Here is a 15,935-nt window from a genome sequence, read left to right as displayed (position 1 = left end):
TATCAGGAACGCACCTTAAGATTACCAGTTGTGCACTGGCAGCTGCATCTCTCTACCTGCCCCATGCCAGACACCACATAGCATCTTTGTGACAGGTGTGGGTGATCTGGAGGAAACATCTTGTTGGGGCTGTGGACTTTCGACACTTGGTGTATTTTTATTGTGACAACCAAGTGCAAAAGTCCATGAGCATATTTTTGAGCTTTCCTTCCTAACCACAAGTTCACATGTGCCTATTGTGAACCATCGTATCATAAGGCACCAACTTAAAAGCTGGTGTTGGATTTCAGGAGTTACTACGCAGATTTTGGGGACCTGCACAGATGTCTTTCCTGTCAGCTCATCTAATGTAAACGTAACATAAAGCACAGAACCTGGACACACTCGGACAGCTGGAAATTCTTCCAGATCCTATCCAGTGCTCTGTCACTCAAGCATCACCCATCCAAATCAGAAACTCTGAAAGGCACAAAATTGAGGCTGACTCTTGGGTTGTCACTGCATTTTCCATTTTCACAAATATATGGTGTTCTAAGTACCTTGCCCCCCCCACCCGCGGTCTCTATATAAAAATCTGATATCACAGAATGACAAACAGACTTCTCTAGACATATGCGTTTATTTTTATGGTACATGCAAAGTACTTCTTAAACTTTTCAGCATCAAAGTGCATTCTCTTCATTCTCCAGATAATTCGTTTCCATATGGGCATATGAAAGGCTAGGTGAGTTGCACTTATTAAAGCTGCAAACATGCCTAATTCTGAGACTTCAACAGTACTGACTTTATCATGTGATAGAAAGGTTTTGCAAGCCTGATCCATCAGATTCTTGGTTATAGTTTTCAGGCATTTCCACACACAACTATTTCTTGTTCTTTAGTAACATTGCAAATGGGTTTTTGTTTTTGTTTTTTGATACACTAAGCAACAAAAAATGTGCTAGATGTTTGGAGCAAATATAACAAAGGTGGGGAAAATATACAGTACAGGGAATGCATACATAGCAATCACACATACACAAGTGTTGCCCAAACCAACTCTAAGGGTCCTTTGCTAGTGCTACTTTTGTGCAACATATCTTGGGTTAACCATAATCATTCAATGCTTTACCTGAAAGTGGTCCTAGGTGACAGTCCCACAAAAAGTGCACATATTTCATTAATGGGAGGAAAGGAAGGTTTTTATACTTAAGTGCCTTAGGCCACAATCTAACACAGTTAAGTGTGCTTAATCTCATTCATTTTATAGGTTTAAGGCTGCAATTTCTATATACCTTTGCCTCAGTTCTATTAACAGTGTTTACTTCTGAGGAGACATGCATAGGGTTGTGTTGGACGGTGTCTCCTTTTAAGAGCCTAGAAGTACACATCCCAATATTGTGCCCACCAAAATCCTGAGCAGGAGAGAATTCCTCTTCTTAAGTCAGAAGTAATATTAGCATTTATAGACTGCTTTCTATACACTGATATATAATTAGCACAGTAACTTTTACAACAGTCCTGTAGGGTAGGCCTATATCATGAGCCTATATTGCACATGGTGCTGGAAAGTTGAGGTTCAGAGATGCCAAGGGTGCCAAAGGCCACCTAGGGAGTTTGAGGCAACCTCTCTTCACTTAGCCACTACACTAACAGTGCCAGGCTTCTCCAATACGAGCCAATATTAGATGAGAATCCATAAACTACTTCGTGGTTGTGCAAGGGATTGCAGCTGTGCAGCAGGCCATTCAATTTTTGCAATGAGAATCCTGAAGTGCATTGCAAACTGTTTTTGAAAGTTTAATGGTGCAATTGAGACCTTCCATATCCATGCTTTTCAGACATACTAATAATGCTCTAGCTGCATTACAAATTGGTTATTAACAACCTAGTTCTCTTATACTAGACATGTATTCCATATTGCACACTTGAGATTATTAAGCGGCAAATGGGCTGCAGATACATGGTCATGGTTGGGTTTCTGCCATATTCCTTGACCCCCATTGTAAAAGTCAACCTTAGGCACTCCTAATCTGCTTCCAGGTCTGTGCAGTCTCTTTACCTGCCGTTCTCAATGGTCATGATGCATGCTGGCCCCTGAAATCCTTTCTGCCAGGTTCTCTACTGATAATGCAAAAGAGACAACACAGTGAAAGAGCAGTGGAAATTATGTACAGCTACTCACATGAAAATGCAGCAGTAGGAGCAGCAGGAGCAGTTGCTCTGCTTGAGGGAACCCTATGTCCTCAAGGTCTGCAGGAGTACAAAAATATTTAGGGCAAAAAATCCCCCGAAGCCCATGGAGGGCTGAGTTTGCTCAGTAGGCATGGGATGCTCTCTGGCTGTTAGGAAAAAAATGGGAAACCAGGTGGGAAGGGGGAATAGAATGAAGTGGCTGGAAACTTGAGCAGGGGAAAGCCACACTGCAACATTTAATTACAGGTCCGCTTCACCCCCTATTATTAGCCTTGACATTATGCATTAACCATGGGTATAGCCTGGCTGAGCAGAGACTTAAAATCAACTTACAGTAAGTCATTTGACTGATTTGTTGCTGTTCTGCAACCAGGAACAGTTGACATGGCAAAATAAGTTAGCACTCACGAGAAACATATTCTGTGAAATAATTTTATAATAGTACCTGCTATACGAGACCCTAATCTTATCTCACCTATCAGAATAATAAAAATACCAGTGCCTAATTAACTTTACCAATAGCATGCATTCAATGTTAGTCTACACCTCATTTTCTTCCCCTGTCACAGTAAGCTGCTTTCATACCATTATGTGAAATGGTAATGCTATTCCTTAGGCAACCACAGAATCAAAGTTGCATTTTAAGGCTGCAACCTTACTGATCCGGGAGAATGTCCCGCTGAATTCCACACAGCTTACTTTTGAGTAAGTATATGCAAGACTGAGCTGAAAGACTCTTATAAACTGGAATTTCCATGACCCATACAGAATCAGATATAACACACTCCCTTAATTTGCCCTGATGCTTATTATTAAAGCATATGGTCCAGCATGGCAGAGATCAGAGAATCATAGAGTTGGAAGGGACCCTGAGGATCATCTACTCCAACTCCCTGCAATGCAAGAATATGCAGCTATCCCATAGAGGGATTAAACCTGCAGCCTTGGCATCATCGGCCCCATGCTCGATAACAAACTGAGCTATCTGCATCTGTGTGCACATTTAACACTGAGACTTGCAGAAGAGGAATTATTTCTAACACACTGAGCAGAAATCATAACAAGGATTTAGCAATCAGATCTGGTGAACAGCAACAGCTTCTGAACTGCACCGTCATCTGTTAGCCATACCCCATAACCTTCCATGGGTTTCGTATTCTGGGTGTCTTTCAAACATTTGATTACAGATCACAACCATGAACTATTCCTATGACATAACAAGCAGTAGTAATAAATCCTCCTTAACAAGCAAGGGTGTGAACTTGCATCAGCTCAGCCAGCATGACCATTGGTCAAGGCCAGGGATGATGGGCGTCCATGGTCCAACAAGATTGGAAAGGTGCCATGTGGACTATCCCTGCTCTAACAGTTTCATTGCCACAGAAAATGGGTAGCACCAATGCAGTGTGGAATCTTGGTTTCCCAAGAGCACAGATCATTTTGACATACTTGATCAAGTGCTTGTCATGATCAGATTTACACACCAAATCAAATGTATCTAGAATAAGTATAGCTGAAGGTTCTGGACCAAATTTTGAACCTTCAGGTGTTTTGATTGTCCCCAGACCTCACTGCTACCAAGATGCTGATTTTTAAAAATATATTTTGTGTGGTTCACAGCACGAGTAGCTTCCAGACTTCTGATAATATGCTACCAGAGGAGAGAGAGAGAGATGGAGATGGAAACTAGTTTTCTGGAAGGATTTCTGAAGCAGTTGTATAAGAAGCTAGGAAATCACTGCATGTACCCTGTGTTTCCCGAATGGCTGGATTTAAAAACAATTCTGTTTTCCTGGCAGCAATAACCAACTTCAGGCTCAGTACCCAGAACACATAATGCAAGTCACAGTGTGCAGCTGAGAAAGCAGCCCTTGATTCATTTCAAGCAGATATGCAGCTGATTGTACCTAGAAGCTGTGATCTGGCACTTCTGATGTGTGCACAGAACTTCGCATGCAAAGGGGTCGCCAGCCCTCTTCTATATCAACTCATATTGCATGCAGTGGGCAATCTCCATGCAAGTCCAGAGCATTCCTCTTCACAGAAGAAAAAGAACTAGCCCCACCTGCAAACTGCTTTGGATTGTGCTGTGCTTTTCTAGCTAAGCACTTCGAATTCTTCCTTTTGCCAGACAAGCAAACACTTTCCAAGAACAACATCTTGGAATCAGTTTGTGTGCTTGGGCACAATGATTCCATGTGCAAAACAAATATTTTTCATGTAAGATCTACTTATTTATCCATTTATAAATGAGTTAAAATATCATGGCAGCTTTCAAAAGTCATATAGGACACTTTCACTGCAAAAAAACTAACTTAGTATTCTGTTCTGTCGTTATCAGAGTTGTTTTAATTTACCAAGTCTCGTAGAAATATTATTTAATTACTTTTCTAACTACAATAGAACAGAAGACACAAAACATTTGCCTCCTCTTGGTTTCTGTAGTTAAACTGATTCTTGTTTCTCTGCAAGATAATACTATTTCAAAGGCAAATAAAAAAGAATGCAAGAAATAGCTAACGTATTGGGGTATTAGCTGTGTTCCTGAAAAGCAACAGAGACTACAGTACTACACCCATTTACCTGTGAGTAAGCGCCACTGAACTCTGTGGGGCAAACGTACTTCTGAGTATAGGATTGCACTAAAAGTTAATTGTTGCATGCTAATTTCTTTGGATCGTTTTTATCTATATGTTAAGAAATTCGGGTGATACAAAATGTATTACAAATGCTATCCATTCTGCTTATTTTTCAACTCGCATAGGTCAGAATAAAGATTGTAACACCTATTATACACAAGTGCCTGAATAGAACATTTTCTTTCTTTTTTGCAGTGACAGTGTCCTATCCTAACCTTAACCTGTTCTTTACTGGCACACTTATACTGATCAAGTCTACGCTGACAGATCGAACAAAAAGGAACAACAACTGGCTACACAATTCTCATGTATCTCTAATCATGCAAGCATTTCTATTGCTGCCCATGGCAAGTACCTTGACTGGTATCCTAAAGCAAAAGTATCATGCTGTTGAATATTCTTCTTGCAGGACATTAATTGCAGAATCCCCCTCTGTATAAACAGGTGCACAGTTTCATAGTCATGACTAATTCCAATTGTACCTTAACAATGGCACACATACCTGCTCTGTTTGAGTGCTATCCTTAACATTGTTTTGTAAAAGTAATACTAGATAGTAATGTGACAGAAGTCTGAAGATATTCTAGTTATCATCAAAATACTGTACAGAAATGGTTACTTATAGAGGTAAGGCATTCTTAAGGAACATAGTTTCATAGCCATTCGAATAAATCTTTCACAGGAATCAGTGGAATGTTTTTTTGCATATAAATATTTAAGTTCTCAATTGTAACCATTTGTAAACTATCACGGATGAATGCAAAATATTTCATATGCGATTTAAAAAACACTTGGCGGGTCTTAGCGCCCATTGATCTACTGGGTGATTATGAGTTTGAAAAGAAGCAGATTGAAGAAATGTCAAGATCTCTCTAGAAAATCTTGTATAATAAGCCATAATCATCATTCACTTCAGAGGTTATCTATCAACACTCTACATGAGATATACATGTTGGTAATAAGGAGTGTTCCCTGCTCTCCACTTCATTCGTTGGTATTACTGTAAATATCACTTTATCCATGGCATGCCATTAAAAGACTGTGAACTATTTATTTTTTTTCAGAAGCAGTCACATGCATTTTGAAGTTCAGGTCACCAGCTAGAGCATTTTCCATCCCAAGGCAAAGCCACTCAGAGTAGCCATGCTTGTAATTTGTTTCTGAATGGTATCTTGGCTGGTGCACGGAATGACAGAACTTGGCTGGAATAAGATACCCCAAGATTTAAGACTCTCCTTCAGTGGCTTCTTCGTGAGCGTCCTCTTCATGAGATTCAGTGAAATTTGCTTCTTCTTCTTCTTCTTCTACTACTACTTCTTCTTTTTCCTCCACGCTGTCCTGTCTTTCTGGGCGCAGAGACTGCCTTTGGCTGGGCTTATTGCTGTCGTGGGTGCTGTGGCAGCTTGCACTCCCAAGACGAGTTGATGCAACAACAGCTTTCACTGCAGCCTGGGTTTCAATAAAAACAAACAAGAGTGGTTAGATTTCTTGGCACCTATGCTGTGGTTTCGTGGCACCGATCCCATCTGTCTCCACTGTGTACCAACCCAGGCAAGGCTATAAGCACTTCCTAGTAGATTCTCTCCTACATAATGTATGAATTAACTCTATTTAGACTTGCAGGGGTTCAGACAGAATGTGTCTCCAAACTGAACAAATCAGTGTGGTCTAACGAAAGAGAATACTTTGCTAAAAGCCAAAGTTACCGAGACACCAGCTGTTTCTGCTAAGACTGGGTGATATGCAGCTGTGCACATATAGAGTAGGTTTTAAGGGAATAAACATGTTTTATACACACATTTCCACCTTTTTAGGTATTCTTTATAGCAGCCCCTCCTTACTTTTTTCTAAGTGTGTCACTATGAGGGATGGGGGAGAAATTCAGTCCACTTTATAGTGGTACCTCGGGTTAAGAACTTAATTTGTTCTGGAGGTCCGTTCTTACCTGAAACTGTTCTTAACCTGAAGCACCACTTTAGCTAATGGGGTCTCCTGCTGCCACTGCCCCACCACTGCACGATTTCTGTTCTCATCCTGAAACAAAGTTCTTAACCCAAGGTACTATTTCTGGGTTAGTGGAGTCTGTAACCTGAAGTGTCTGTAACCTGTTGTGTCTGTAACCCGAGGTACCACTGTACATTTAAAGGGCAAACCTACTTCTCACTCTCCAAAGCAATACACAAACCAAAAGATAGCCACACTTCTCTGAAGTTCTCTGGCCAGGTGATGTGCACAAAAATCCATGCACTTTGGCGACACATGCATAAAAATACACACATCAGTGAAAACAGCATGCAAGTATGATGCTACGTAGAGGAGCCCTTGTGCTGTCTTCCGTTAACAAAGGGAGTTACTTGAATCCATGCAAAAGTAAACAATAACACACCACCCCCCTGAAATGTACCTTAAGTTTACGTCGAGCATTGAATTCTTGGAGTTTCTTTTGGGCTGTGTCCATATGAGCGAAATTGGCTGCCTTGCCTGTGACCCAAGGGTGTTGTAAGGCTTGAAATGTGGTGAGACGTTTCTTGGGGTCAAGCACAATTAACTTCTTAACCTGCATAATAAGATGATTTAAAAGTAAGGGGGAAAACGCATTCCTTGGAAACCTTGTAGGCTCCAGCCTAAGGATATATGCACAATTTCATGTGCTAGCAACTTGCTACCCAACCAATATCCACTTCTAGCATCAAACAACTGCTTAGAAGCAACGTTAGAGTAAACCTGGTGTGAGTGCTCCGCACATATTATTTATGATTAATTATTGCATTTATATCCCACTTCTATTTCTCCAAGGAGCTCAAGGTGGTGTATATATTCTGCTCCTCTTTCAAATCCCACAGCAACCCTATAAGGTGGCAGTGACTGGCCCAAAGTCACCCAAGGTAGCTGAGTGGGAATTGAACTCTGGTCTTCCAGGTCCCAGTCCAACACTCTAACCACTGGGTAGAAACATCCAGTGAACGCATGGATAGAAATTCTCAATGCACATTATCCCTCCCCCTCAAAAAAGGAGATGGAAAGGAGTCAGCTTGTGCCTCTAGCATCCAAAGACTGTTGCCAGCTGAATCAGCATATGAACTGGGCCAGTAACGTGCTAAAAGTGCATCTGAACAATATCAAGATTCAAAACTTTCAGGCTATAATTTTACTGGGTGAAATCCAATGTCACACAAGCAGATTTCTGCTGATGCAACGAGACTTCTCCTTGCTCTTCTGTCTCCTGCAGCCCCATGAATCCCACCTCCGAATCTGTTCCATAGGGTCCACCAACCCTCCACAGATTTTGACGGTACGTGGGGGCTGCAGAGGTAAGGATAGGAAGTAGAAGTGCCATTGCATTGGTGGAAGTCTATTCTTCTCATGCACAGACACTGTGGGGATATAACCTATAATGAATATACATAAAGTAGATTCCACAGGCATAGTACAATGCTGATTATCCTGATAAAATTATGCTGATGGTAAATGGCAGAATTAGCCGAACATACCAAATCCTTGGCATTTAGAGACACATCATCCCACCAGGGGGAAACGAAATCATATTCACAGTTCAGGATCCTTTTGAACATGTACTGGTCTCCTCTTTCATCGTAGAATGGCTCAAAACCACAGAGTCTAGAGACAAGCAATAAACAAACTTGTTACATCATTATCAGTGAGATAGCTCAACCATGTAGATCAGCTTTCACTTCCTTGACACAAAGTGCATGTTATGTCTGCAAAATACAGAGGAATGTGTAACCTCTGTAGTAATCTACCTTGCCCTGCATGTGCCCACTTGACCGCTTCAATCAGCGAAATTTGTACTGCTACACATCATGCCACATAATATTTGTTCAGCGTTTGTAAGAACTCAGTCGTTTAGTATGGCAGCATCTACACTTTGGAACTCCTCGCCTATTGAGATCACGCAGGCAGCTTCGCTGTACTCTTGCTGGCACCTGCTGAAAACATCCCTGCTTAGACAAGCCCACCCAGATGCTTAGGAAGTTGAGGTAATTTTAAACTGTTTTAGCATTTTAACTTTTGTATGTTTTAAAGTAGGCTTGTAAATTTCTCTTGATTTTACTGTTCTATGCTTTGTAAACTGCTCTGAGGGTTTGTTTTTTACAGTCAAGGGGTGTATTAGTTTTTAGAAATAAATAATATTGAACGTGGAATTCATATCATGTTTAAAAGTCTTCAGTACCAAGAGTCAAATGCAAGTGTGTACTGTAAGGAACATCAGATAGAATGGCCCTTCTCAGACTGTAGGGGCAGTAGTCACATGTTCATCTCCCCATAAAATTTCCCCATGCCTGTGGGTTAAACCACAGAGCCTAGGACTTGCCGATCAGAAGGTCAGCGGTTCGAACCCCCGTGACGGGGTGAGCTCCCGTTGCTCAGTCCCTGCTCCTGCCAACCTAGCAGTTCGAAAGCACGTCAAAGTGCAAGTAGATAAATAGGTACTGCTCTGGTGGGAAGGTAAACGGCATTTCTGTGCGCTGCTCTGGTTCGCCAGAAGCGGCTTAGTCATGCTGGCCACATGACCCGGAAGCTGAACGCCGGCTCCCTCGGCCAATAAAGCGAGATGAGCGCCGCAACCCCAGAGTCGGCCACGACTGGACCTAATGGTCAGGGGTCCCTTTACCTTTACCTAAAAGAATAGAGGAATAAATCCTAGACCAGCTTCTTCCTGCTACAGCAGCTTTCCACATATGTTCTTATGCGCTACTCTGTTCAGCCAATGGCTCACAAGATCAGGCCATAAGAGATTAACAGAGCACCTAGGATTTTGCAACAGGTATGAAGGATTTTAAATCTATTTTTCTTCACAACATTTGGGAGGATTAAAAAGTATCTAGGCAATTTGAAACCTAAGCATATCTCATACTGGGCTGTAGGTGGAAGCAAAGTAGCATTAGAAATATTCTATTCTGAGGCTGACACAGCAGAAAACCTGGTAGATATCAAGGCTGCCATCTATTGGTTTCTATGAGAAGAAAAGGATGCAGCAACACTTGGGTCTAAATAGTTCAGTTGAAGAGTAGGATATAAACAGTCTTAACAGATAGATAAATAGTTGGATAGAGCTGGAGGGCGACAGTTTCCCCATTGCTGTTCTAATGGCACATCTAGGTTTACAAAATTGCAGCCACGAACACTAAAAGAAGGAGCACCATTGCTGCAATGGGGGTTGCCTTCTCTGTAGATAAAAATTGGCTCTATCCGGTGCTATTTTTCTAGAAAAAGAGGTGCCGGAACTCACCAGGAACACCTCCCTCGTTCTCTTGGAATGGCAATGGCATTGAGACTGAGTTCCATCAAATTCCGGCTGGAAAAAAAGTCCTGGTTCTATCATAGTTAACAAGGCAGAGGGTCTTCTCGGCAGTGGCGCCCTCCCTATGAAACACCCTCCCATCACCAGATGTCAGGGAGATAAAGAATTGCACAACTTTTAGAAAACATTTGAAGGCAGCCCTGTTCAGGGAAGTTATTAATGCCTGACATTTTATTATTTTTTATAATTTGCTGGAAAGCCACCCAGAGTGGCTGGGGGAACCCAGCCAGATGGGCGGGGTATAAACAATAAAATTATTATTATTATTACTCAGATTTAACAAAAGCAGCCACAATACAAATATCATCTCCACTACAATTAAAGACCCAATGCAAAAAGGGATTTCCAAAAAATTATTTAAGCTATCTTGAAGAACAGTCCCCCTCTCACTCTGGTGACCTAAACTCCTAGGTCTTTCTGAGGGGGGATTCCTTTCAATAGGTTCCCTATTCTTCTGGGAGAGCACTGGGAACTTACTTCTCAACTTCTCCCGCAAACATGAGGCAAATTGGATGACACTCCCACCCTACTTCCAACCCAAGGGAGTGACAATCTTTGATACTACACCTTCATGGCTGCCTGTATTGGCTAAAGGACAATGTTGATACCACAGCAGAGTATCATAAGAGTGGACAAGAGTGGCGTGTACTGCAATCGTACCCATGTTAATTTGGAAGTAAGTTTTTACTGTGTTTAATAAGGCTTCCTCCTATGTAAAGTGCATAAACTGCAGCCAAAAATTAAATCCCAATTGACTCATGATCAGTGTGAGGGAAGCCGCTGTTTCCAGTTAAAGATCAGTGGCTATTCCAGTTAAACATAACAGCTAGCCATGAAAAAAAAGAGTAATTAGAAGGAGAAGCGTGCCAAAAGACTTCAATTTTCAACAAATGAGGGGCAGTACAAATTTTTTAATGTACGGTTTGAACCTTCTTCCAAACACATTTCCGAATACAAAATCTGGTGGCTAGAAAACAAACTACTTCAGTAAGGTGAAAGATTTATACAATCTGAAGAGAAAGCAAGCAAACTAATAAATGAATCGCATTTGCTTATATATATAGGGTAATTTTTAGCCAAACTCACAGGATGTAAGTGATTATTCCCAAGGACCACATGTCCACTTCTGGGCCATAGGCACAGCCTCGCAGTATTTCCGGTGCTGCAGATTATAAAAATCTTGTCAATAAAACAAAATTTTAATGTAGAAAGAAATAACAGTGAAACAAAGCAGTGGCCAGGAGGGATGGGCCCAATGCAGAGGCAGTGGTAAGAAAAAGCAAAATTCTAGAAACCTAGAATTCCTATGTGAGAGAGAGAAAAAGAAAGAAAATAAATAAAGCAGCTTAAGCTCAGCAAAGGTAGACCAATTTCTTTACTGAAATAAGCGCATTAATTGTGCATTCATATGTGCTAGGAGAATGTGTTTCAGGAAAGAGATATAGTGAAGCTATTCAGAATGAATATTATTAAACTGTTATTGTTAGGTAATATTATTATCATATGAAGTGAAGCCTCTCTAGAAGCACAGAAGAAAGCACAGCCCCCTCTCAAGCAATTGTCTCCTGCACTTCAATTGCTTATATTGTGAGACCTTTTGTTACAACCCTTAATAAAAAAGAAGAAGAAAAAAGAAATCTGGAGCATGAAATCTGACTCTACAGCTGTGTACTGTATATACTTTATATTTAAAGCACATTCAAAGCACATCCTTTCCCTCAAAGAATTCTAGGTACTGTTGTTTGGTAAGGGTTGATGAGAACTATATCTCTTTGTACCGTATTTTTCGCTCTATAACACGCACCAGACCATAACACGCACGTAGTTTTTAGAGGAGGAAAACAAGAAAAAAATTATTCTAAACGAAATAGTGGATATATGATTTTTGTGGTTCATGCTGTGGCCACAGACATGTGATCTGACAGTGAGTTTGGAGTAGCAAAAATGCAAAAATCCTGAGGACCCATGTGGATCCATGCTTTGTAACCACGGAGGAGGGAAGGAAGGGGAACCATGGATCCTCTGCTCACGACTGCAGCAGATCCCCCCCCCCCGCCACCTGCAGGCATTCGCTCCATAACACGCACAGACATTTCCCCTTACTTTCTAGGAGGAAAAAAGTGAGTGTTATGGTGCAAAAAATACGGTAATTACAATGTCCTGTTCAATTGTCTAGTTCCATGTTTGGCAAAAGGGAAAGAGAGAAAAACATTTGGTTCCAGACTCTAATGGAATGTCCCCCAAAATAGGTTCAATCTATTTTAGTCAAGGGATAAGACTGCTTTTTTAAAAAACTAGAAGCAACCCCTTTTTCTTTCCCCCTCATTCAGGATGCAGTCCTACACACTCTTGCTGGTAAGTAAGTGCCAGGAAGCTCAATGAGACTTAGTTTTGAGTAGGGATGCATAGGATCCCACTGTTAATTATTCATACTTTTAATTTCCTTTCAGATTTTGAAAAGTGAGTTTGTATTCCTTGCATGTCTTAATCAGTGCATTATCTGAGATGTCAGACCTTGGCTCGTTACACATAATGTGCTCAAAAAGTGATAATCTATTATTTCCATTTTGTGGTTGACTTGCCTTGCTACCCTCAGGCAATGCATGACTATTCTCGGAAGTTAATTATTCATGGACAAGTAACACCACCATTTCTCATTGCATGTGGTTGTTTCAAATTTTCCCATTTGGAATCCTGCTTTTGTCTGGACATTGTTTTGCTGCGTTTATAATTTCTGAATCCCTTACCCTTTGTTTACATCTATTATTAAAAGCCCAAGGCTGGTGGTGTGTTGAAACAAACAGATTTATTTCTTCCTATCAAAATGCAACATAATCTAAGCTAATGTTTTAAATATTTACAGGGCAATCTTAAGATTGGGAAGGGAGGAGGATGACTCCATGGTGAAAAAACTACCACTTCCTAAGCTGGCAGTGGCCAGGGCAGAAAGTGTGGATGAATTTTCTGCAGACATCCGCCCCAATTTGACTTTTTTAATGCCTCTTCTCACTGATACAGATGGCAGGGGAAATAACTAGCTCCAGGGCTGGTGTACATCTTTCAGATTTTCTGGGGTGTCAAAGGAACAAAGAGACTTTGGATCCTGTGGATTCAAAGCTCTTCTGATACCCTTCCAGAACATTCTGTTTTGGGGCCACCACCTACAGAACACTGCCACTGCCACTGCTAAAGGGCCTCCACCCAGGGCTCAAGACAGTTTGCTGCCTGAGGCAGAGCAGCAAACGGCACCCCCTTCAGTCAAGGTGCATACTACTTAAAAGCCAGCCAAGATATTTTGGCATCTTGAGGCAGAAAATACCACAGGGCAGAGGTGCTGAATTTTGCTCAACATGGGGGGGGTGTCTTGTCATGTGGGGGGGAGGCCCAGCAGGGCCCAGCCCCTCAAGACTGGGGGGGGGGGAGCTCAGCCCGAGCCCCATATACTTTGTGGGGACTGAGCTGTCCTCAGCCTCATAAGTTGGCATGTATACCACAAGCACCTCTTAATCTTCTTTGCAGAAAAATAACACAGCAATAAGAAATGAATTAACTAGTCATTTGCTGTCATTTGCTGTCATTTCATGACACTCAGAGCCAGCTGCCTGACTTGGCTGCCTCACCCTGCCCGTCAGTAAGGCCACAGCTTCCAGTGGCCTTCAGTTGGGACTTTAGGAATGCTCACCTAACGTTACCTCAAACAGAAATACCATTAATTTTCCTGAAATGCCTTGTCCTTTGTACTTAACACCACCTTCTACACTTTACCATTTGTGCATTTAACACCCTTAAATGTGCCTTTAACACTGTTCATTCCATGTTAGTAATATTCATTTTGTGATTTATGTTGACAGAAGTCGTGATAAAGAAAATGCAGTAAAGAACAGTAATATTCTTGTTTATCAGTCATAATGTGTATCAGTCATAAATGATGCCCCAAATAGAGGGAAATATCCAAAACCCTTTACAGAGCCCCCTGTCAACTGTGCCTTTTTAAAGTGAAGCTACAAGTTATTTCAGTGGGTCTAATCTGAATAAAACTTAGGTGACTACCATCCTAAGCATTTAAGGCAACTGAATACAAATAAATAGATATCTAACATACTGTAAGCAATAAAGGAACATACCACAGTACCCTGGAGTCCCACAGACTGTTTTCATGGTCACTTGATCTGCAACAATCTTGGAAAGTCCAAAATCAGCTGTTACATATAAACCAGAAAGGATTCATTATTTGTTATTATCATTATTTTATATTTCTTGCGCGATACCGTGGAATGAAATGAACATAATATTTCATCATTTGGAAATGTTATACTAATCAACTAACAATCAAACACTAATCGAATTACTCCTCATGTAAGGTACAGGAGTGAAACTTTCTGGTGGGTGAATACATCCAATCCTAAATTCATGGAATGTAAAGTTGTTGCACTAGAACACCAACACGCAAACCAAAACTAGTACAGAAGAACAGTATTTACCTATTTTTAAAGACGCATCTGGAGCTGGCGTTGCATACAGTAGATTTTCTGGTTTCAAATCACGGTGAACAATTCCATTGGCATGTAGATACTTGGAAGGAATAAGTGGAAACGCACAATTTTAAACTTGCATTTGTGATGAGTATTTCTCCCACACCCTCCATAACACTGTGCATTTAGAGTACTACAATTCCAACAGCAAACGAACCAATTATTTGAAAAAGAAAATTCTATCTCAAGACATTTGAATGCAAATTGTAACCTCAAGAGGAAACGGAAAATAATCACTTTTTATACAGCATAAATGTATCAGGTGTTGTTGTTGTTTTTTAAAAAAGTTCTTTTGGAAATTACAATGGTAAATGGTAGCCATAGTTTTCTGTGTCTGCACAAGATGTAGCTACAGTAGCGGCCACAATTGTGGAAACTTTTTGGGGAAAGTGTATTTCCGAGGTTTGATGGCTCATAACACCTGATTGGCTCTCTAAACACTCATGCTCATTGGCTACATTCAAGTGAAGGAAAGTTACTGCATATCAACCTAAGCAAGTTGTGCTTCCTTTTTCTGGTTATTTGGCTATAACTTTTGATAGAATACAGATAATTGAACAAACTTTGTTGCTTTACAATCTTCATTATATTATCTTTCCATTGATATATAATTTTATGGCATTACTCCCCCCAAAAGTGATGTTATGAGCCATCAAACTTCAGATATACACTTTTTCCAAAAGGTTTCCACAATTTTGGCCACTAGTGTACATTTCTAGCCTTGGCAATGGACTAGATGAGAGCCCACGAACTGAAGCTCAATCCAGATAAGACTGAAGCAGTGTTAGGAGGTGGTTCCCTATACAGGATGGATGGGAGATGGCCTGCTCTTGATGGAGTTGCACTCCCTCTGAAGGAGCGTGTACATAGATTGTGGGTACTCCTGCGTCCATTGCTGTTGCTTCAGGCTCAAGTGGATTGCCTTCCATGAACTTCGGCTGATGACCCAGCTGCACGCCTATCAGAACAATGATGATGATAATAATAATAATAATAATAATAATAATAATAATAATAATAATAATAATAATATCTTTATTGTCATTGCCCCCTTCGGGGACAACGAAATTACTTGACTGCTCCATAAAAACACTAATTAAACAATACAGTATAATACAGCAAGGGAGATTAGATGACTTTCAAAGTCCGGGCTTCCCATTCAGGGCCGAGATCGCTCTGGAGAAGAAGCTGTTCTTAAGACGGCTCGTTCTTGTCTTCATCGTCCTGTATCTCTGTCCCGACGGCAAGAGCTCGAAGAGACAGTGA

The 15,935-nt window shown here is 41.0% G+C and overlaps 1 protein-coding gene across 2 annotated transcripts in view; it reads right to left on the bottom strand.

Annotated features, from left to right (window-relative positions):
* Positions 1-600: 600 nt before the first annotated feature.
* CAMK4 (calcium/calmodulin dependent protein kinase IV) overlaps positions 601-15,935 on the bottom strand; it is an 85,439-nt gene continuing 70,104 nt past the window's right edge. For both annotated transcript variants that reach the window (XM_082191495.1, XM_082191496.1), the window contains 6 exons: positions 14,619-14,709; positions 14,262-14,336; positions 11,224-11,299; positions 8,306-8,432; positions 7,219-7,371; positions 601-6,263 (listed from right to left, as the gene is read on the bottom strand). In XM_082191495.1, coding sequence (XP_082047621.1) covers positions 6,039-6,263; positions 7,219-7,371; positions 8,306-8,432; positions 11,224-11,299; positions 14,262-14,336; positions 14,619-14,709 — 747 coding nt within the window. In that variant the 3' untranslated portion in view covers positions 601-6,038. The remainder of the gene's footprint in view (positions 6,264-7,218; positions 7,372-8,305; positions 8,433-11,223; positions 11,300-14,261; positions 14,337-14,618; positions 14,710-15,935) is intronic.

The sequence above is a fragment of the Podarcis vaucheri genome, assembly GCF_965113315.1.
Source record: "Podarcis vaucheri genome assembly, chromosome: 11".
In the NCBI taxonomy this organism is placed as follows: Eukaryota; Metazoa; Chordata; class Lepidosauria; order Squamata; family Lacertidae; genus Podarcis; species Podarcis vaucheri.
This window is presented reverse-complemented; position numbering and strand designations above follow the sequence as displayed.